Source organism: Lampetra planeri, chromosome 7 (assembly GCF_965212315.1).
Source record: "Lampetra planeri chromosome 7, kcLamPlan1.2.h2, whole genome shotgun sequence".
Classification (NCBI taxonomy): Eukaryota; Metazoa; Chordata; class Hyperoartia; order Petromyzontiformes; family Petromyzontidae; genus Lampetra; species Lampetra planeri.
Window position 1 is genome coordinate 10,480,490 of NC_136113.1, and position 23,957 is coordinate 10,504,446.

Consider the following 23,957-nt stretch of genomic DNA (forward strand, 5'->3'; position numbering starts at 1 on the left):
TAAATATCCTGACAACCACAGAAACATTTCCTCACGTGCTTAGTGCTCCGTGGTGCCGCATACAAGACCCATGTTACATTAATTGCTTCCCCGTCACCCATCGTCATGCATCACGACTAATTTCCCATGCGGACACATCTGCATGCTTTCCATGTTTTCTGTCATTCGTCTCGGATGTTCAATTTTAAGTTACATCAGCTGTATTATGTCGTCTGTTTTTATACATTTCTTCCCTGTAATTTTTGCAAATTTTACACCCTTTATTGTTTAGTGAATAATTGTGTTCAAACTTCCTGTGATATAACTGTCCCCCCTCCCACCTTTATGGTTGTGTACAGACGTGAAGCAGGCTCTCATCCAATGGCAGGAGAGAATGGACTTTGCCCACAAGCTGCTCACGCTGCTCAACTCCTACAGCCCCCCTGACCTGCGCAACACCTGCCTCGGTAGGGCACGTCTGTGATCGTCGACCCGATTTAAAATAACGACGCAACTCTTTGTGTGTATACATTTCTATTGCAGGCATTGTTATCGAGTCTTCAATGACGGGTTGTCACTTTATATCCGTGTTATACGTTTTATTGGAAGGATTTCTTACGAAGTGTTCCATTTATGTCGGTGGCAGGGCGTTCTTGTGGTCGTTGGGGAAAATTCCTATTCAACACGATAACAGGTTTTAAATTAACGTGTCCCTCGTTAGAGAACATCGCATTTCAATAATAAATTGTGCCATTTAAATCCATAGCTGGTTGGTTAACTGAGCCGACGGGGGAAATCTGCTTGCCTAAAACACTCCCGTTTGCTGTTCCTCGCGAGTGCAGATGTGCTGAAGGAGCTGGTTTTGTTGTGTCCCAACGACTGCCTTCACACGATGGTGCCCTTCCTGCAGCACAACCACTTTGCTTATCATCGCAACAATATGCCCAGTGAGTGGCCTGCTTCCCCCCCCCTCCGCGTGTTCCACAACTGCAGCCTTCGATGGAACCTCAGAAACACCTTGCCGTTGTGTTTGTGATTCACCCACCTCAACGATTCGAATAATTGTCACGATTCGACTCGAGAACCAAATGTCTCGTCTCGTTTTTAGCATCTAGTTTGTATTGTGTTTTTTTTCTTGTAGGGTACAGTTTTGTTCGCTCCATTCAGCCGAAATGTAACATTGGAATACTATTTACTTATAATGTACATAAATTGTAAATAATACATTCTCAGGCCCATGATTGCTAAATGATAAGTCATGTAAGTTGAGTTGGCTCAGGTGTGTGTGTATGTTGAGGCAGCTCGTGCTCCGGAACGCTAACCTTATTGTGTGATGTCGCGCGTGCCGCTAGACGACATGCCCAAACACGATTTGCGTATCTCCGTTCCCAGTGTCCATCGGCCCGTACTTCCCGTGCCACGAGAACATGAAGCTGATGAGCGGCAAGAACACAATCCGCCCTCCACGGCCAGAGCTCAACATGTGTCTGCTCCCTAGCATGGTGGAGACATGCAAGGTGCAATTCCTCCACACGGCCACACAATCGCCCACACAGCTGGCCAGCCATCCACACATTCACCCACTCACTAACCCACCCAGCACTCACACATACAGCCAACCACATACCCACCCAGACACCCACACTTATACCGGTTTACCACACACCTATCCAGCCACCAAGCCATCCACCCAGCCCAGCCACACAAGCAGGAGAATGAAGGAGCTTCTGAGCTATTGAACCTACAGTTCCTAAATTCCATCAGGCAATAGCGCACAAACTTCAAACCCAGCCACTACATCATGTTTTTTCCATCATCATCTCGTGTTATCTCTTTTTTTCCGGGTACTCCGGCTTCCCACTATATGAGGCCCAATGGCTGTTAATGGAATTGCAGCATGAATTGTGCATAAATCAAATCCTTTTCACTTTCAAAACCACTCCATATGGACTGGTGATGTAAATGGGGATGCAGACAATAAAAAGAGGTGTTAATGACCACAAAGAAATCTGTGTCCTCTTGGCAACAAGACTGGGTTGCGCAGAGCACTTAACGAGTAATGGGCTGGGAGACGATGGGATGCGATCGGGCGATGGCGCGGACAGCCTGAGCCGTGCTTGCGCGAGTCAGGAACCTCAGCTGCTGCACGTTCTCTGCACCCTATTATGTATTCATATATTGCCATTTCCAAGGTCTTGAAAAACAACAGAGCATTGCGTTTTCCAGGAAAAACACGAGGTCATTGACCTGAGCTACCCTTCCTCGTGTTGTGAAATATATTTCTATATATTGCTCCTATTGCTCATGTTGTCCTTGAAAACCTTATGTATTGGTTCGCTATTGGTAAAGTAGCAGCGTTGAAATATTTAAAGGTTGCGAATTATTAAGTAAAAGTCATTTACAGTTTAACCTAAATAGATCCTCCACTATAATTGATTATTTGGCTAACCTTGTCCCAGGATGGTTTTGGCAGCAAATAAGTGCTTGAGTATTTGCAAGACTGATAGAATAACCATTCGGCTATAAATGTGCTCGATCCACAATGCTAACATTTGTTTAGTTTTTCAGTTGTTTGCTTATAAAAATGTAAACGGGGAAATAAAGTGTATTTACACATGGTAAAAGTGCTTTGACTTCATAGAATACTTGGAGAAAAAATGTTTACCTTGCAAAACCCTGGCATGACAAACATGTGTGGCCTTTTAAAATTGTACATACTTTATTCATTACTAGGGCTTTAAAATATTTTATCTAATTGGCTTTATATCCAGTTGTACAATAATACTATTCCTTATCGATCAACTGTGAAGCCTTTTCTCTGCTAATTTATCTGGACATAGTCTTGTAAGTTGTTATTTATCCAGCCACACACAATAAGGATCAATCAAACTTTATTTCTAAAGCACTATTCGTGCAAAAAAATCGATACATAGTGCTTTACAGGCATGAACAATAACAGTGAAATTGTAGGCAAAATCAAATCGTGTTGTTACAAATTTCTTGCAAAGACATAATAAAAATAACACATTAAGAAAATCCTAATAAAAAGCAAGTTTTTATATTTATTTCAAAAGTGCTTAATGATTCTGAAGCCCTTAAAATTATTATTTATGTTTTTACATCGCAAAGCAGAGTCTCTTTTGGATTCTAAGTCCTGTAAGGACATGGCCTGGGAAACGCTCAGCAGGCTTCTTAAAAACTTTATTTCCAAACCATATCTGTGCCCTGGGCGCAAGATGTTATCAGCCTCGTCTCGGGGTTGTGGACTCGATCCTGAGCCTAACGCCTGTATATTTGGAGTTTGGATGTTCCCCGCATGGTCGCATGTATTTTTCTCCAGGTCCTCTGGTTTTTCCCTCCACTTGTTATCAACATGCATTTAGAGTATTTGGCTGCAATACATTTCCATATAAGTCACTTTGTTGAGCTATCATTTGTGGCCAGGTCGCTTCTCAGTGGGCCTTACCTGGTAAAATTGAATAGTAAAAAATAAGATTTTATGGATTCTGTGCAGCTGACGATGGCCGTGGTGCGCACACTCGCGTGTTGTGTAGGGCAGGGACGAGGCCTACGACCGCCTGCTCTTGGACTACTTCCTGCCATACCACCACTTCATGGACATCCTGTGCCGCGTGGCAGTTAACCAGGACAAGGTCACTGAGACGCTCATCAAGCTCAGTGAGTGTTTGGGTGGGGTGGGGGGTGGCAACATGGAGAAGGGAGAGCATGGGGAACTAGGTTTGTGAGGAGAAAGATGCGGTCTTGAGAATGGAATGAGTGCGTGAAAGGGAACCAAAAAGGGGCAGAAATATGAGTGCTGAGGAAGGACGATAGCGAAGAGAATGAACACATGCAGGGAGATTATTGGAAGTATTTAATGTGCAAACAATGTGGATGAACAAACCATAAAGATTACAAGGCTAAAGAAACAGGTACGTCTGAGGTAGAGGTGTATACTGTGCAGAACTTGTGCTGCATAGACCCAGTTTTACAATGCCAAATGCAGTGTCGCATGAATGTGGCTGAACCATTACTGACCAGGCGCTGCAGCTCTCTCATTTGCCACACATTGGCAGATAATTAAAATCAATATTTAAAATGTCATATCTTGCCGTTAAATAATACATGTACTTATCAAAATACATATTTATGTTTTAACATATGATTAATTAGTGGCATTTTAAAATTGGAATTAAAATGTAATACAATACTACGAAATGATGGGTAACGGAAAGTGTTATTTTGTGTTCACTCTGAAGGGCCTACGAAAACAGACTTTTTGGCAGTAAACAATATTGGAAGTAGACAACTGCAAATTTAATACAGTCAAGCCTCGTTATTTCGGTATTTGATCATTCGGAATTGGGGATAATTCGGCACAGCTGCGCTTTCGGCATATATACAGTACTAGCCTATAGCCCGTCCAAGGACGGGCGTATTGCAGTAAATCTGAAACTTGCAAGCGAAAAGCAGACCGCGACGTCATATTGCATTAATGCGTGTGCAATTTGTCAGGCCGCGGTGACACGACTTATTTCATTTAAAGGTTATAATCCCTTGTTCATCATGACGTCCTTTTGTACCTTGATGTCTAGCGTTACAGAGATCGCTTGACGTGAGGGTTCTGCCTTTGAAGTGAGGGTTGTAAGTTGACGCCGAGGAAGGTTGAGGAGGCACCTCCCCACCCCCATGTGGAGTGACGTCACCCGCTCATGATTATTAATGAGGGGGGTTGTTCAATGTGGAGTGCCGTCCCCTGTGCATGATTATTAATGAGGTGTGTGATCCATGAGGAGTGACGTCATCCGCTCAAGATTATTAATGTGGGGGGGTGGGGTGCTCCATGCGGAGTGACGTCACCCGTACATGATTATTAATGAGGGGGGGGGTCCATGTAGAGGATCCCACCTCTTCATGATTATTAATGAGGGGGGCTGGTCGACATGGAGTGATGTCACACGCGTTACAAACGGACCTTGGCTCATTCTATTAGTAATTCGCCATGAGCCGATTCGCCGTACCGACTGGTCCAATTTTGGCAAACACGTGGAGTGATGCTGCGCAACCACGACCAAAACGACTCGGTCTAGTGGCGGCGCGCATGGTGAGCGTTAGTGCAGACCTGTTGCTGTGGACTTTACCTTGTTTGTGCACTCTGTGCAAGCCAACCCGCTCAGAAATGTCGTCTCTACCTACATCAAGAAGCAATAGAAAGGGACTGAAGTATAAATCCCTTTTTGTGAGACAAATCAAAACATTTTGCCTGCAGTGCTGGTTACTGATGTTAAGTGTTAGTTTATTTGGAGAAAAAAATTGGGATTTTCTTTTTCAGGCAGGAGGCACTGGGGAGTACCATTGTACATCATTTGGAATATTGGATAATTCGGCAAGGCCGAATTAATAAGGGTTTACTGTATATGCACATTAACCAATTTAATTTAGAATAGGTGTGTTCATTCCTTTAAAACCTCATCTTACCAAACGCTATGTCAACTTTGATGTAGATTTCACGTGATAAATGATAATGACACTGAGAGAGAAAATTAGATAGCCATCTTTCCGACAAAAGGCCTTCATTGTGAGGACTCGCCATTTCCGACGAGCCGTCCGTCCAAGACCTTGACTCGCTTGTGTATTTTTGTAATACCGTACCAGCCAGATGTTGATGCACATTATTACGTCACTGGGCCATGTGAGCCTTGCACAGATTTATGTTGGTCCTGGTGACGGTGGTGAAGGATGCCGCGGTGGGTGCAGCGGTGGCGAAATATTAACTCCCTCGCCTGGTATGCAGGAGATTGTGGGTTCGATCCCAACCCTGACACCTGTATACTTGGAGTTTGCATGTTCTCCCCGCGGTCTCGTGGATTTGTCTCTGGGTCTTGTCTCCGGGTCCTCCGGTTTTACCTTCCAGATTTAGAAACAACATGCATTTAGAGTATTTGGCTGCTATACATTTCCTTGCGATAAGCCACTTGGTTCAGCTACCGTTTGCGGCCAGGTCGCTTCTTGAAAAAGAGCCATGCAGCTCGGTGAGCCTTACCTGGTGAATAAAAAAAAAGTCAGAAGGCTGTGCTCGCTGCTTTGATGGATGCGCTGTCTGAATTCTTTATTCGTGCTTTTTAAGTGTGTGCATGTCGTCCACATCAGGTGTGCTGGTGGCGTACGAAGGAGTGCCGCTCCATCTCACGCTCTTCCCCAAGCTCTGGACTGAGCTTTGTCAGCCTCAGGTGGGCGGGCAGCGAATGTTTGATTGCATAACGCGTTTTATTATTTTTCAGTTACAATTAGACAGCCAAGGACTCGAATAAGCGAAAATATAATTAGTATTTGCATTGAATGTTTATAAATTCCTCAAGCCTGCTTTTGCAACATTAAAAAATATATATCTTTTTTTATCCTAACATTGCTTGAGCCTATTGAAATGATAATTGGGCCCCAAGTATAAGTTAAAGTGTATTATGCTAATACTCGTTTTGTTGACCACACTGAAAAAGGGATAGCCATAATGTGATGTGCCAGTAACAATTTTGATAATTTTACTTCTTTTACATGTTCGTTTTTGGAGTAATACATTATTTAAGGGTTTGTTTATTACTCAATAGTTACTATTAGGTATTTTAAAAACTTCATCAGGAAACATTTTTTATGTAATTCTCTTCAGGCTCAACAGTGTCAAGTACAATTTCCAACTCGTATTTTTATCATCTACTCTATCTCTGGCTACAGTGACAAGATATTAACTACCTTGTCTGGTATACATAAGGTCGTGGGTTTGATCCCGATCCCGACACCTGTATATTTGGAGTTTACATGTTCTCCCTGTGGTTGCGCGGATTTTTCTCCGGATCCTGGTTTTGCCCTCCACATTTAGAAACATGCATTTATAGTATTTGGCTGTAAACGCTGTCAGCGAATGATTTCGCCAGGCAGTGTCGTACTGTGTGGTCCACCCAGAATGCTGTGGTCCATACGTGCGTCTGGGAGGCTAAAGGGCGGTTACTTTCCGTGTGTGACCTGCGTTGGGTGTTGTGTGCGTTCCCTGCAGCCTGGCAAGGCGTGCCTGAAGCTGCTTTGCGAGGAGCCCGTGTTCTCCGAGTACATCGAGTGCATCCTAATGGACGAACGCACGTCGCTCAATAACAGCGCCATCTACACCTTCCTCGCGTGCTTCTTCCCGAAGGTAACGGCATCGGCCGCGCGACGCGGTCTCGCAGCGCACACGGGAATGAGCCGAGCAGCGGCACCAACGTGCGTCCACGTGGGCGCGTACTTTGCATGAGCGTATGTGTGTATATTTATGTGTATGCACTCAGTTGTAACGTTTTCAGCGTAATAGTTTTTGTGGAAAGATTTATACATTACGGTTTTAAATGCAGCAATATAAATGCGATTCAATGCCCACACACTGCGTATCACCATTAACAAAATGCCGCCTTGCCACCTGATGATTCGGCGTGCCCATTAGATGAAAGAATCAATTTTATTGAACATTCTATAGCACCCGCCATGCCTGCCGGAGTCGCATAAACCAGTTGCATAGAGTCTGTGTACAAATCTAAAGTAATCTGAGGTCGTGCGCTATTTCGTGCATATATCGTCAGCAAATAAATTGATTTTAATTGTTAATCCAAGGATCGTTAACTTGCCTAAATGCATGTTAATGATTCAGGTGATCGAGGTGGGGAGGCAGAGAGAACAAGTAAATAGGAATATATAGCAGGGTTGTAATGGGGCACAACCAGAATATATGCATGTTTGTTGAATTTAAGACCCCGATTGGTTCTTAAAAACCATAAGCACCCCCATACTTGTCCCTCGTGCTTTACAACCTCGGTGCTTATAAAGCACGACACGGAGCGGGGACGCGGGGAGACAGAGCATGAGATAAACGGTGAACCCGGCCAATCCCAACGAGAGACTTCTCTGCGCGTGTGGGTGCATGTGGTGTAGCGGTTATGTATGTTTGTAGCCAACCGTGCCAATTGGAGGATGCGTAGCCCTATTGGTGCACAGAATAGTTTCAATATTTATTTCATATCACGTTTACATTTCGTTCTTTGTTTGAATAACTGCTTGTTAATTCAAATTTGTTTAAAAATAAATAATAAGACTGAAGCAAATATTTTCCTTCCAGTCACTTAGCCAACTCACAAGCAGAATTAAAATGTATATGTCCTTTACGTTTGTCTGAATAAATGCATTTACGAGAGAGAGGGAGACAGGAGCTGCACATGTTTAATTTCATTAAATTCCAGACATCGACCGTACTCGGAAAGCTGTTGTGAAAACAATGCATACACATCACTACTCCAGCACGAGCGGTTAGTTAATTCTGCTTTGGAAAATAGAAAATTACTCAAATGATACGGATCAAATCAAATCTTCCCACAGGTGCAGAACCAGATACTGTCCGGCTCCAACTGCCCGAACCTGCTGACGAACCTGGTGAACACGCTGGTGAGCGAGCAGGGCAGCCTGCAGCCCGAGCTCTTCGCCCAGCGCGCGGACGCCACTCGTCTCGCCGCCAGCATGAACGGGGTGCGTCCACCCTCCCACAACACGATGCAGATTTGCACATCATTCAATTGCGGCCGCGTCTCGAGCCCTCGCAAAGAAACGGTGGGAATGTTTATTTATTCGACAGGCGGTCATAGGCCGAGGACGGGAAGCCTTTTTGAGTTTGGACTTAAACAGGGGTAGGAAGTCAACAGCATGGATGTCTGCTTTAGATGCACCATGCAATGATTGTTTTGGTTAACCTTTCCCACAGTTTAATTGTCATGATCTGCCTCCCAGTTTTGCTCAAGAATCAATTTTAACGTCATTGAAATGGTCTCACCCATGCCACCTGTATTGTCTCCATTGTCGCATCTGTACCTTGGGTGCTGATTCTTTGTTAAGGCTTGGTCACGCCGTGCTGGTGTGATGTGTTATAACCCGTGTGTGTGCGCATGCGCGGGGATACACAGGACCTGCGAGCCCTCTGCCTGCTGCTGTCGGTGCAGTGCCCCCGGCAGCTGGAACCGGCGCTGCTGCCTGCGCTGCAGGAGCTGCTGGGCCGATGCCGCGCCTGGCAGCAGCAGCAGCAGCGCGAGCGGCAACGCGAGCAGCAGCAGGCGGTCGCCTCTGGCAGCGCAAAAGGCAAGGTCGACAGGGGAAAGCGGATGCATCGCGTCCCATAGAGAGATCCTGGCTATCAGGTCTTTTGATGATGCCTGTCTTTTGGCTTCAGAGTGCATATAGGGTTGTTTGTTTACAGTTTTTTACGTTTATATAGCGTCTATAAATGCAAGTGCATCCCAAGGTTCTTTATGAAAATGAATTTTAAAAGCTACATTAGAGTAAGAGGGTCAGGAGGCAGGCCATGTAAACACCGTGACGACTCCATGAAGAGCATGATACGTGAGAATATTTCATGGAAATTGTTACCATCAATTGTCACTGACAATGCCTTTGCATTGAGCGACTGCAGAAAGTTCGTACGACAGTGGCATAGTGGGAGGGTTCTGTCACGCCACTGAACATTGAGTTTGTTTAAAGTGTGTTTGATGAGCAGTGCTTGATCTACAGAACACACAATTATCGGTAACTTTCTGTCTGATTGGAAGCTGCCATCCCTTTGCCCACTGGGGGTAGAAACGATCCATAATTGAGCAACTACTTAATTTACAATAAAAAAACGGTGCTGCAAACGTTACAAGTTGTGGTTGCTGACAAGTTTTTCCCTACAATTGTCCTGGTATATCGTGGCCTTAAGAGACAGTTAGGAGGATGTCTTGATAGGGTTACAAACCAGAGTGGAGGCTTTCAATGAGCTCACTCGCATACCTTCACAATCTACACATGCAGTGGCGTAGTTGCAGGGCCGTGTGAGACCTGTATGACCACAACTTTACTGGATGAAAATGTAGTTAATTGGCTAATTGTGAAATTACGAATTAGATTTTAATTTAGGCTGACGTTTGCTTTACTGCTTTTACGCAATGTCTTCAAATATGAAAGATATGCTGTTTGTGAAAAACGTGTTGGCACGTACTTTAATGCGACTTGTGTAATGCCGTGGCTGCGGTTGCCACACACCTGGCATATGGTACTCTCTGATTCAGTGTGGATGATGTAACATGAAGTCGAGCTGTGGGACAGTGGTGTGCGCAGTACACTGTGAAGCTGGCGACCTAATTTTGATTCCTAGCCATGGCTAATATCAGTGGTGATAGCTGAATCGTTACTGGGGCCCCCTTTCACCATTTCACAATGACCAGTGTGGTGACGTATGGTTAAACGACTCGCACGACTGACACTGCATAGTCAGGTCTTATAATGAAATACCAGTGTATAACACAAACATGTATTTTCGTACATGATAGCGGTAAAGGTTAGAGTTTGAAATTGTTGTGAATTAATGAAGAGCAAAATGAATAAAACAAGGCCGGTGTTAATATAAGAACCCAGTTGTCGCACTAAAGTTTTACTCGCTGCTCATTGCTGAAAGTTGCAAATCCTGAAGACATTGGATAACTTTCTAGTTCATTTTAGTTCGCTTACAATAATTTTCTCCAATAGTAAATAATATGATGTCGCGTATGCGCCGTGCGGACAGGCCTGAGCTCGGACGAGGAGGGGGTCACCCCCCACAAGCGGCGGAGAGTGAGCCGGGACAGCAGCAGTTCGGCCGACGCCGACCTCGCCAAAGGTCCCATCTCCCCGGCGAGCCCAAGCGGCGCCGAGACTGAAGAGAGTCGCGAGTCGGCGCTCATCGACCCCGGCACGGAACAGGACGATGGCCCCCTGGCCCCCGAGCATGTGCCCGCACCCTCGGAGGCGAACCGCACGCCGGCTGGTACTTCTCCAGCGACTGGCGGAGAGGACGGCAACCAAAGCGAAGAGATGGAGGCACAGGGCGGTGCGGCCACCAGGAAGGACGCGCCTCTGGCAGACGCAGCGCAGGGCGAACACGGGGAATCGTTCAGGCCGGCCGACACGGAACGCTTAGACTCCCCGAGAGCGGTGCACGCCGATGGCAGCGGCGGCGGCGACGAGGTAGCGGTGGAGGACAGCGGCGCGAAGACTGAGGTCTCTCCTGGCGAGGGAGCGGCAAAGCTTGCAGATGGACCTTCGGATGTCATTGCCACTTCCGCCACCTCCAGCACCTCTGCAGCGCATGGGCAAGGCGACGAGGCAAACTGCAGCGATGTGACGGCGCGGCAGAACAGCGACGAGTCGGCAATGGCGAGCGAAACCCGCAGCCATTCCAGAGGCAGCCCCAGCCCCACGCGACAGCCCGACCCGCTGGAGGCGCTTTGCCGGACCATCGAGTCAGCCATTGCCATCGTAGGAAAAATCCTCAAGTCCACCTCCTGACAGGCCACGGCTCGTTACTTTGTGGGTAACGTGGGCATATCTTATCGGACTCTGGTTTCACTCTTGCAGAGAAATTCTGAAGTGCGCTCCCCCCTTGGCTGTTCCTGTGCAACGCGCACCACAGCCTGGTGTCTGCGGTGGGCCCCTTTTAATGTTGGACGTGGCAGGCTGTTGTGCGTTTGTGTGTGTGAATAGATCAGTGTTTACTATTAAAACAGTACTAATGTAGTGGTGCTTACGTGGTTGGGCCCAACTAAACGTGGGTGAGTAGAGAAAACACGAACATTTTATTTGGTCTCTGCTTTGCTCACGCATATTACGTGTTTTGTTTTTAAATTATGCTTCAATGGCCTGGTTTTTGTGCACAGTTTTCATGTGTTAAAATTACCCCAATATTTTTCCTTTGGTTTGTTTTTAACCGTTGCCAACAGTACAAGATGATTTCTATGTGCACCTCCTGTAGACAAAAATCCTTGTCCTGTGAGCTTCTGTAAATATACCAACCACAGGTAAATTGATTCTGTTAAGAATCCTTTTTTTAAATGACGTGGTGTTTGATAATGTTTCCTCTCGTGGAAATAAAAATGACCCTTTAAAGATAAATTTGTACACAGCCTTTATTTGTTGATTATTTCCAAATTTCACACGGGGTAATGTTAGCCAAGCATCATGATCCAAACACCATAAATATTCCTTCTACTGCAGTAGAAAACCTCAGTTGTTTGCTTAAACATTATGTACAACAGACTAACAAACAGGGATACTTTGTTTCATAGTAAATGCACAAATCCTGAAGTACTTTTTTCCTGTTCATCATCTGCCAGTGTTAAAGCAAACCCCAACAAATCGCTCTGGCCTTGTAGATACCGACCTCGGGGCCCATTTCCCTTGCTTTTCAACACAAGTTTGAAGCTTCACAAAGATAATGTTAATGATTTTAAGTCACTGGAGCACTTGAGTGGTGTATATTTAAGAATAGCGCTGCAGTGACATTGGAACAAAAACAGGGCTCAAGTTCTTAAAAGCAAGTCTTTATGCTCATCGAAGCTTCAAACTTGTTTGCTGGACACAGCCTAGGTTTGTATACAAATAATTCGGTGGCATCTTCCTCCACACGGAGATCTGCTCCAAACTCCAAAGGTCCAATGCAAGTCATGCTTGATAGCTTAGGGGCAACCATTGTTTTTCCTAAGATATGAAATTGACCGATATGCGAAACATCTGAATACATAAAATGAAAAAGCTAAATACTGCATAAATCAGATGTGGGACATCATTGACTTCGAGGCATGACAATTTTGCTGGATCAATTTAATTTAGAACCTGGACAACTGTTTTGGAAGTGTAAAATTTGAAACTGCCATCGTCATTGCCAAACACTGCATTCATTACCAGCAGCGCCTGTGCTATGGTCTGCTGTTTGAACCATTTATTACGTAGCATTTATTTTCAAGTTAGGTGGCATTTAGCAAAGCCGACGGTGGCAATGTAGCTTCATCTCCATCCGCTTGTGCTCCACATCTCATTTAGCAGCAGTCTTGCACTAAGTGAATCTGCGTGTGTGATGGACGTTCTGTCGTGTTCATAGTTCACGTTCGGCTGCACGCATCCCTCATTCGTAGCCCGTGGTGTCAAAGTTAGTAGAGCCGGGCCCCGTAACCAAAGGTCATCTTGATGCCTTCAAAGTAGTAGCGGCGCCAGCCATCACGGGTCAACTCCTCCTCATTGGTGGGCACGCCCACGCAGCACAGCGCCAGCTCCGTCTCAACCCCCTTGTCGGTGAGCACCAGGGTCACGTCTGCGTGGTGCTCTGCTCGCGCAAGTCCGCACAGCCCGCACAGCAGCGACAGCAACCGTCATCCACGGCCAGCGCACGAGCATGGAAGGCGCTGCGCTTTACATTGACGCTCGCGCTGTGAAGCGTGTACGACACATCCTATTCGTCAATTAAAACATTCTGCGCTCGCCATAAAGTGCATCGAAATGTGCTTGCAAGAATCTTATTTTTTGAAACGCACACGCCTGTTGTTGGGAAATGGACACGTCGGCTCACGCATTGATTCGCCTCCCAGTAGGTGTTTGTTACTGGTCCCAAATCAGGAAAACTATGAAGCAGTTTGAATCCTTACATGCCCATCCTGTGCTAAAAGAACTGGTTAGCATCCGTCATGTACTATTTGTACACGGCGGAATCCATTAATTTGCTTAATCTTTAATGACGAGTTTGCGCATGGATACTTTTGTAAATGTCAACAGATTTAGATAAAAGATAGTGGTTGGTCCAACAAAATATCGAACTAATTCATGCCAAAATAATCTACTTTTGGACTTGTTAACACTGGTATCTGACTGGGACTTGCATTGAAAAACTGCAGTGCCCATATTGTCAGAATATCAAACCGTCTTAAATTAACTCTTTGAACACGCATTTACCTTTTAGGTTTTTGTGCCGACTAGGAAACACTATCACGCATGCGTCACTTGAGTGTGCCTATTATTTTAAGGTACAACAATATTAATATTCAATGTGAAAATTGGACGCAAGTGGTCTTCCTATTTTAGACCATGATACTGCACACTAGGTGCTAAAGATAACGATGTCGGGTTAAACATAGAACAGCACCCATTCCGTCACCCACCAGCTGGCCACGTCCTGTACCGCCACTTCATCACTATCCTCTCGTTGGGGACCTGGAAATTGACAAAAAGCATAACGCAACAACTGCTACAGCCAGGGTTATCCAACCGAGGCCATTTAAACATTCGCAGAAATATGTATGTTTGAACGCTCGCACCGTACGCAGCCAACCGTGCTAATCGGAGGTGCGGGGGAAGGACAACAAACTAAACACAAAAAGCAGTTTTAAAGAAATTAGTTTTTAATGGCTTCTGAATATTGGAAGAGCGTTCCAGACGGCCGCAGAACCGCATCTGAAAGCGTGCAACGCAGTGACCGTCTAAAAGTGAATTTGGTCATAACAAAAATACGAACTGCTGGCAGGATGCGTGTGACGAGTGTTGTTGAGTTCAAGGGTAAGAGTGTTTCCATTCGGGTGAGTGCAATGTTCTCTAGAACCGCGTACCAGCTGCACATAGTAACCGCTGACATTCCCGTTGAGCAGACTGAACTTTCCGCCAGGCTTGGGATCCACCTCAGCGGGTGCACGTGTGAATGCCTGCACAAGCTGCAAAGCACAATGCAAAGATCCGTCATAGCCTCAACAGACTTTTGGGGCAAGTGCTGTTAGCGAGCAGCACCGATTCCCGTCGGTATCGCACGCCAGGAGGTTTGGTGGCCAGCACGATGTCCAGTCACCTTTGTCTCCCTTTTGGTGATGTTTACACACGGCACCAGGTACTCAGCTGAGGCTGAGTCGACCTATGGGAGGTTCATGACTGGTTTAGGTAAGTCGTTAGTGGCTGTGCGCGCGAATCAAACTTGGATCACTGGGTTTGTAATGCAGCGCACTTACCACTACACTACCACTCCCCACAAGCACATGAATTTTTTTTTATTTTACCAGGTAAGGCTGACACAGCTATATAGCTCTTTTACAGGAGTGACCTCGCCACAAATTATAGCTCAATAAAGTGGCTTATATGAAAATGTAGAGCAGCCAAATACTCTAAATGCATGTTTCTAAATGTGGAGGGAAAAACCTGAGGACCCGGAGGTCGGGATCAAACCCACGACCTCCTGCACACCAGGCGAGGGAGTTAACATCTCGTCACTGCAACACCCCACATACAGCAGCCACTCGCCACTGGGAGTGACGTCACCACAGCACTCATGCCAGCCGAGGTACAATAATACATTGTTTAAATGCATGCCTATACAGGCCACCATACTTCAATATGGATTACTGTTGGTATGGCTATTTTAATACACACAATGGACAGGAAGGACAAGATCAATGGGTCCGCATAATGCTCATGCATAATGTACGTTGACTCAAGAGCACAGACGTTTTGTCACCACATCTACGCCTCTATATAAGGAGCGAAACAGGTGGACTTCTCCACAAATCTGGCTGTCGCCTGATGAAGCTCGTAATTACTGGCTAAACGTCGTACTCAAATTGTAAACATTGTGGCTTGGCTCTCCAACACACCAGAGTGCTGTACAAGTGACGAATTGGCCACGTTGTTTACGTGACAACCCTTACTAGTTGGCTGTGTCGGGTGGTGGCGGGTTTAACGATATTTATATATTTACGCGATCTAACCCAAAAAAACTCTTATGGAGCCAAGGTCTACTTTGAGGCTATATGAAGTGTCGATGACTCACTGATAAGATGTCACAAGACAGACTCAAGTTTTAATAATTTGTAATATGCTGGCAGTGGTACACAAATAACATCTCACATTCGCCAATAATGCCCTTAAATGGAAACATATAACAAGTAATGTTTTAGGCAATGGCCCTTCACTTACATCCACCAGTCTGGCCTCTGAAATGTTAAACGCACACACACATCCACTCAGCACCAGCCACAGATCATTACGATTCACATCAACATTATTTCTTCTAATCAGCTGGTGTAAGAGTTACCATTTAATGTAACCTTTTAGACACAAAGTGTCTGTCAAATCCATTAACATTCGTTGTCCTGTCAATGACAATAAAAATACAACTTTTAAATATCTTTTGTAATTCTATACAATTCAAGCGCACTGCTTTATGGAACTCCATCGGTTCAGGACTTCACAAAGACAAAGATCCCCTGTATAACCTTAACAGATGTTGAGCAAGTGCTTTTAAGCGAGCACCTATGAAAGCCAGCGCAGCGCACTAATCGGCGAGTGGCCAGCACCATGCCCGACTGCCTTTGTCTCTCCAGCGGCGAAGTTTACGCAGCACACCCGGTACTCATTTGAGGCTGAGTAGACCTAGGGGAGGCCCAGGACCGGTTCAAATAATCGTAGCTTGTGTTAGCCGTGAGCGGGAATGGAACTCGGGTCACCGGGTGAGTTGCGTAGCGCAGCGCGCTAACCGCAAGTAGTGCTAGACCATACCTCCTGGCGCACAAAGACCTGGAAGAGGTCCATGGGCGAGGTGGTGAAGGTCTCGCTCAGGTTCACGCGGCAAGTCTCGAACTTCCCTCCGTTGCCCGGCCCCTTTGGGATGGACCCACCACCATCTGCTCCCTTTGGAAACATTCAACACCAACAAGAGATTAACGTTTCATTTGGCACATCCACTGATGATGAAGTATAACATATTCACGCGCTTTTATATTTGATTGTTGTTCACGACTTAAGATATTGCAACCCTATTGTTTTTATACGTACAGGGTTGTCGAAGTCCTGACAGGGCCAAGGTTTCATGCAGTAAAGTTTCAAGCTTCGTGGCGACTTTGACTAAGGCACTTTTGAACTCTCCTCCTTCCTGCCAACTTGTGACCCCCTGACTTTGGAGAAGTCAGGAAATCCCAATACCTGCTTCTTCACTGGGTCCAGTTTGAGCTTTGGGGCCTGAACTCCGTTGTCTTTCTCTGCTGGAGCACCATCCTTGGCAGGCAGGATCATTCCTTGAGTGAACTCTGCACAAGGCACGAGCGTACGTACGTCAGTGGAAATTACGGGAATTACCGAACGATCGCTCTTCCACATCGAGTGGCCTCGAGGATGTAAATTGCACGGCGTAACCATCACAAGGCAAGTCACAACCGACCGTGGCGATGTTTAACGCTCTTTGGTTCGAAGCCACACGAGCGCGACTTGCCTGATTTGACCTTGCTCATGTAGGCGGCGAGCGCTTTACGAATGCCAACCTCCCCGGCCTTCCTCATGAGCTGCAGGAGGTCGGTGTCCGGCTCGCCTGACTTCAAGCTCACCGATACCTGTGGGGGATTCGCGAGATACATTTCTGCAGCTGCTTTGAGAGTTCGATCGAAAATCAGCAACTTAATAAATGCTAGACGAGAAAGATAAAAATCTCTTCCGTGGTTCTACGACCGCACACTCGTGCTGGGAAACGCAGCGTGCGTGACGCTGGGAGATGTGGCGCACGTGTCGCAAGACAACGAGGCATGCGCCAAGAAGGCTGGAGGTGCCACTTACATCGATGTCGTCCACGTCGTTCTCCTCCGAGAGGTTGGGGATATTCACGATGCCGTTATACTTCACTCCGGTTTTTGATGTCCCTTTGTGAGCAGAAACATTTTCATTTCTTTAGAAATGTTTTTTGTGCTTAGTTACGGATTACACACAATTTGGATTGTGTAGCTTCTCAATGCAATGTTAACTCAAGACGCCATACAGAAGCTGACTGCCATCGTGGTGTATTTTTGAACGTAGTGTTTGCTCCAAACGCAATCAGTGAACGGGGTAGCACCAGGGCTATTAGATGTTGTCAGCAAATTAAGAGTTAAAAGTATTCAGAGAAAATCTTAAACAGACTTCGGTCACACCCTGTACAAGTACTTTATGGGAAGTCACATTTACAGTCCATAAAACTCCCATTTCATATTTACAACAAATTAACTGTTTATAAAAGTACACCAATGTGTTTATGGGTTGTGGAAAAATCTAAATGTAAAAAAATAACAGCTATCTCAAGAATGTTTAAGGTTCAGTGTCACATACAAAAAAACACGCTATCACACATTTTTCACATTGGCAACTCTAATTTAGATTGCAGCATGCCATCAGTCCAATTTGTTTTGGAAAAAAAGATATATTTCCATATAAAAGTGCGCACAAACTTGCATTTTTAAGATAGGGTTGCTGGGCGACAGCACCCGCGAGGTGAACACAACTTGTGTGAAGGCTGTGCCCATGAACTCATCCGACCTGGCGCCAGCGTTTCTAAAGATTCCGTTTGGAACAAAAAAAAAGATTCCAGACAGTAGGGGGCAGAAAGGCCCTGTGGCCATTTCAGCCTGTTGAGGGGACAGGAGGAGGGGGGGGGCAAGACAAAATGCTGACTTATCCTGTCAGGTTCGTAGCTAGATAGAAGACTGATCCTCTCTGATGCGATTTTTCCCTGTGCCATGCGTTGTCCTCCAAAGCTTCTCCAGGAACTGAATTCGTGAGCGAATCGTCGGCCATCACACCGAAAAAACACGGGGGAGTTAAGGGAGCAGCACAACCGCAAAACCCCGACGCAGTCGATGCGTTTGTTGCTTTGCGTGCGCGTGTGATCGCTCCGCCATCCTGGGGTCGCTAAGGTGTGCGCGCCCACCTTTCCACGCGAGGCCGATGTCCCACTCGTAGAAGACGATCAGCTTGCCCTTGCGGTTGTTGCAGGAAGCTTCGCCCTCGATGCGCGTCACCTCTGTGACCTCGCAGACGCCCTGGGCACCCTCCACCTTCACGGCGAGCAGCAGCTCCTTGAGGAGCATCTCGGACCACTGCGTCACATCCCGCTCCGTCCTGGCCCCATCGCAAATAAGCGCGGGTTAAGTGCCATTTGTGACACGGACCGGCGTCTTAATTTCTAAATGTAAGGAAGGAGAAAAAGTGATTTCTAAGTTAAATATTTTACCCCTTCATGACTTGCTGCTGAGTGTGACCACACAGTAATGATTATGCCGGTGCAGCGATTCAATTGTTAATTCGGGAATGAATTATTTTATGGTTTACTTTGTACTTGACACTTGTTTACTAGTGCGTGTCATTTGTAGTTTTGTTCAGTCCATTAACCTAAGTGTAACTTTGCCATATCATTTGTATAAATTGCAATCAAGTTGATGCATGTATTATGAGCAGGATATTCGAGTTTCGTCGATACATTGTGACATGCCCGAGTAACGATATGCCTAACCCGTCATCGGAGCAAGCACTGTGGTAGGAATTTGGACAATGTTCGGAATAGATAGTATTGGCTTGAAATTAGCCTGGCATTCAAAATGCAAACAAAAGTAAAACAATTAACTTTCAGGAATTGCGTCAATCAAGTCGGTTTTGGGGATGGAGCAGCCTGCCTCTCTGTATTTCTGGGGTAAGGTGAGAAACAAAAACAGCTCCTCAATCTCATATCTTCTCCATCCCGCTGGCCTCAAAGCATTGCGCACAAGCAGGCGAATGTCATCAGCCGCATCACCAACCAACCGTTACCATCTGCGGTGCTTAAAAAGTAACCAAGTAACCTCCCCCGCCACCGCTTTGTCCAACTGATGGCAACGCTATGAGGACGTCTCAGCTGCGAATGTGCCGCTGGGGCTCGGCACATTCTGGACTAAACGTCTCAGCCGTTTAAATGACGCAACACAAATGTATAGGACAGTTCATCTCTCTCTCGTAGCTGCAAAGCTGCTTGAAGTTTCATTGAACGTTTCAAGCCATCATTTAGTTCGCTTGAGATGACAATGCGTGGTCATTAACATATGTAGGCTGGACGTCGCACTCCCATAATGGGTCCCCTGCAAGTCAAACATTTTATTCCCATTCATTCACGCTCGCCAGCACGGGACAATTCCTGGACGTGCGGAACCGCACAAGATCAGAGGGCGGTTTCGGCCTCTTGCCTCTTCCCTTCAGCTCCACACCACGCGGGGTCAATGCGTCGCTCCAGGCGCTAGGGGCCGCTGTGTTCGCATGTGCGGCGCTCGGGTGAAAACATCCGCACCGGCGGCAGTGTTGGGCCATACGGTGCGACAGCATCTGTGTTACCGGGACGAATCGTAGCAGTTGCACAGCAACCATAATACTGTATAGTTTATTTTTTGGGGGGGGTTAGATCGCGTAAATATGAATGAGTCGTTAAACCCGTCACCACCCGACACAGTTTAACGACACATTTATATTTACGCGATTTAAACCAAAAAAATATATATATTGTGGATATCGGTCGCGAAAGCCTCCGTGATAATAAGTTGCACAGCAACATGGGGAAGACGCAGGCTTGAGGTTAGTTAGAGACGGTTTCGGGGTTGGGTCGGTAAAAGGCAGAGAGTTTGACTTGGTGTTAAGGATCGAGTTAAGATTCTGGGTAAGCGATATGGTTGGGGGGGGTTCGGGTTATGGATATCTGCAGCATGGTTACTCAGCACGAACAATGCGGCCACCCACTGCCTCGTTTCAACGTTGAGAGCCGGGGACGTGATGGGAACTCAACGAAAAGTTGCGCGCCCACCAGAATCTCGCACAAGCCTCGAGTGGCAACCAAACCATGACCCCCTAAACCCGTCCCAACCCAACGTCGTGAAACAAAAGGCGACGGCGTCTCCACCCCCATCATCCTTCTAGCACCTTCCCAGCCGTGGGACAGCGCCCCCTTAGCCACCCAGGCGGAAACAGAGTTGCCCCCTTGCCTTCCGTGTCTCAAGATCTTCCAGTGCCCCGGTGTCGTCACTCTGCCCCCAATACTAAAGGGGCTACGGGGTCTGGGGAAGACCCCGTAGCCCCGTGGTAACCCGACCCGCCGTAACCCCACTGATTCGCATCCTGAGTAGTTCCCCAGCTAGCAAGGTCCCTCTGGCTCCGAAATCAAAGCTCGATTTGATCTCTCCCCCACCCCGCCCAATGACCTATGTTATATCCCTGTCTGCAGTTTTTAGGTCCTCACTGTTGGATGTTCCCCAGGTATCTCTCTCTGGTTCCTTCCGGGTCCCCGTAGTAATTCCCGATATCCCAAGTATTATTGGTGCCCTGGGTTTCTCATCTCCCTGGGTACCATTGTCCTAGCTGTGGAATCGTTCAGTGTAACAGCACCGGTATCCACGGGCAGAAGGGATCCAGGAGCCGGGATCCATGACGCTGAGAGGATGCGGGTGGTGGGGGGCATTGGAGACCCAATTTCCCTTCTAGCACCAAGGCCGATTCGCACCACGTTACGCCACCGCGTCCCGAGGCGCTGCCGATCTCCGCCGAGTCGTCTCTGATCCCAGAGGTCTCCTTATCCCCCCCCCCCCATCACCACAGGCCACGTACGTGAGGGCCTCCAAGGCGGCCCCAGCCCCCCCTATCAGTCAATTATTATTGCACCAGCCCCCCACGCTCAGCCACTAGGCCACCCCTAGCTCCCAACAACAACACCCCCACACCGCATATACCGCTGCTGTCCGCTTTTATCCTGACGACCCCCCCACCACCACCACTTATCCCAATTCCCAGGCCCCCACGCCGCTCGGCTTCTCTCTCCACTCACTGCCCCTCCCGACACCGTCTGCCCCCCCCCCGACACCGTCTGCCCCCACCAGTGCCAGTTGTTGACGTTGGTGGCGTCGGCGCGCTCCTCCACGATCCAACGCGGGTCGCCCTCGCCCCACTTGGCCATGGCAGGGAGAGGAGGGTAGTGATGGTGACGGGCGGGCGGGAGCGGCTCCTTCCTCGCAGCGCTCGGGAGAATGTACGCGAGGCGACCGCGGCGACCGGAGAAGCAGAGACCAGGGAGCAGGCCGGGGGAGATGAGGTGAGGAGGTTGTTCGAGCGGGACGAGGGGGGTGGTGGTGCTCGTTTGTCGCAGTTGGCGGCGAGCAGAGCAGAGCGGCGCCGCCACCTCCACCACGCGGCCCGGCGACTTCACCTCTGACCCGGAAGCAGAGAAGCTTCCCGAACCGGCCACACGGGGGGAGCGGGCGGCGGCCCGCAGCCAATCAGCGCGCGGCACTGAGAAGCCACGCCAAAGCCACGTGGTCGGTCGTCGTTGTCGTGGTGCGGTCTCTTGTGATGAGTGGGGGGGGTCACGTGGTCGTGGTGTGATGAGTGGGGGGGGTCACGTGGTCGTGGTGAGGGAGGGTGATGGTGAGTGGTGGGGGTGAGAGAGTCACGTGGTGTTGAGGGTGAGTGGGTCACGTGGTGTTGAGGGTGAGAGAGTCACGTGGTGTTGAGGGTGAGTGAGTCACGTGGTGTTGAGGGTGAGTGGGTCACGTGGTGTTGAGGGAGAGTGAGTCACGTGGTGTTGAGGGTGAGTGGGTCACGTGGTGTTGAGGGTGAGTAAGTCACGTGGTGTTGAGGGTGAGTGGGTCACGTGGTGTTGAGGGTGAGCGAGTCACGTGGTGTTGAGGGTCAGTGAGTCACGTGGTGTTGAGGGTGAGTGGGTCACGTGGTGTTGAGGGTGAGAGAGTCACGTGGTGTTGAGGGTGAGTGGGTCACGTGGTGTTGAGGGTGAGTGGGTCACGTGGTGTTGAGGGTGAGAGAGTCACGTGGTGTTGAGGGTGAGCGAGTCACGTGGTGTTGAGGGAGAGTGAGTCACGTGGTGTCGAGGGTGAGTGAGTCACGTGGTGTTGAGGGTGAGTGGGTCACGTGGTGTTGAGGGTGAGTGGGTCACGTGGTGTTGAGGGTGAGTGAGTCACGTGGTGTTGAGGGTGAGCGAGTCACGTGGTGTTGAGGGTGAGCGAGTCACGTGGTGTTGAGGGTGAGCGAGTCACGTGTTGAGGGTGAGCGAGTCACGTGGTGTTGAGGGTGAGTGATTTACGTGGTGTTGAGGGAGAGTGAGTCACGTGGTGTTGAGGGTGAGTGAGTCACGTGGTGTTGAGGGTGAGCGAGTCACGTGGTGTTGAGGGTGAGCGAGTCACGTGGTGTTGAGGGTGAGCGAGTCACGTGGTGTTGAGGGAGAGTGAGTCACGTGGTGTTGAGGGTGAGAGAGTCACGTGGTGTTGGTGTGTGTCACGTGGTGTTGGTGTGTGGCACGTGCATGTCCTGGCGAGAGACGTCGAAGTTCAGACACGCGGCCTTGAGACATTTTGTTCATCATCATCATGAGCCAAGATCAATCCACTTCTAGATTAAGGCCTCCCACAGCTGCCGCCATCTATGACGATCCTACGCTGTAATAATCCACACGGCACCTACACGCGAGCTGATTTCATCGCTCCATCTCTCCCGATGTACGTGGTTTCGGACGCGATCCATTCCTAGGTTTCCACTCCGTTGTTATTCTGGACCGTCGTCGAGCATCGTCCCTTATTTTAGCGACGTGTCTTACGCAAGCCCTACGACTACTGCTTGACAGTATGTTCATCCGTGTCGTGTTTCTCTCGGGGTTTACGGCGAGGCAATTGAGAGTGCGTGCTTATATGGTGAGGCGCGTGGTCGTTGTGGGCGAGGCTTGGCAGTCGTGGTGGCGTTGACACGGTTATGGTGGTGATGATGATTACAGCGAAAGGCTTGCTTGTGGTTTGGGAGTGGAAGGTTTGGGAGTGGAAGGTTGACAGCCTTCACCAAACGAGCATCGATCAACGGTTTCACGCTCTTCAGAGCAACAGCCCGATCGGTTTTTTTTTTATGATAAGCGGTGATGTCGAGACACGTGGATGGAATCGAGGTGACGGAGGTCATTGTGAGGCATGCGGTTTATTTACCATGTTCTTAATTTGTATCCAGATGAACCCGGCAGATGTAATGGCTTACGGTGCAATACATTTAACAGCGAAATCACGGCGCTCATGACGGGCAGATAAGAAGATGGGGACCTCATTTGCTTGGGCGAGCTCCATAAAGTGAAATCCATGCATGGCAAAAGGCTTTATAGACGTGTTCACTGAAGGCTGTAACTACTGCTGCCAGAATGTTTTATCTTGCTGTGGGGAGTTTGGGCCATAAACCACGCTAAATCACGCCTCTGGCACCGCTTGCAAAATCTAAATCAGTATTTTTCATTTTCAAGAGGCGGTTCAAATGTTCGAGCAAATCGTTTTTTTTACGCGCAAACAAATAATCGTTTACAA

General features: G+C 47.8%; 2 protein-coding genes across 4 annotated transcripts in view; one reads left to right on the top strand and one right to left on the bottom strand.

Annotated features, from left to right (window-relative positions):
• The window catches only part of USP34 (ubiquitin specific peptidase 34), a 78,994-nt gene extending 67,048 nt beyond the window's left edge, over positions 1-11,946 (top strand). For all 3 annotated transcript variants that reach the window (XM_078596285.1, XM_078596286.1, XM_078596288.1), the window contains exons 72-80: positions 339-446; positions 822-926; positions 1,372-1,496; positions 3,534-3,657; positions 6,130-6,209; positions 7,028-7,162; positions 8,374-8,520; positions 8,952-9,123; positions 10,583-11,946. In XM_078596285.1, the coding sequence (XP_078452411.1) occupies positions 339-446; positions 822-926; positions 1,372-1,496; positions 3,534-3,657; positions 6,130-6,209; positions 7,028-7,162; positions 8,374-8,520; positions 8,952-9,123; positions 10,583-11,343 (1,757 nt within the window). In that variant the 3' untranslated portion in view covers positions 11,344-11,946. The remainder of the gene's footprint in view (positions 1-338; positions 447-821; positions 927-1,371; positions 1,497-3,533; positions 3,658-6,129; positions 6,210-7,027; positions 7,163-8,373; positions 8,521-8,951; positions 9,124-10,582) is intronic.
• AHSA1 (activator of HSP90 ATPase activity 1) lies at positions 11,943-21,828 on the bottom strand. The gene is made up of 9 exons (XM_078596293.1): positions 21,486-21,828; positions 18,530-18,720; positions 17,407-17,489; positions 17,069-17,186; positions 16,783-16,886; positions 16,360-16,491; positions 14,427-14,528; positions 13,983-14,034; positions 11,943-13,153 (listed from the first exon to the last, which is right to left on the bottom strand). The coding sequence occupies exons 1-9, from the start codon at positions 21,563-21,565 to the stop codon at positions 12,981-12,983; spliced, it is 1,035 nt and encodes a 344-aa protein (XP_078452419.1). The 5' UTR covers positions 21,566-21,828; the 3' UTR covers positions 11,943-12,980.
• Positions 21,829-23,957: the final 2,129 nt, after the last annotated feature.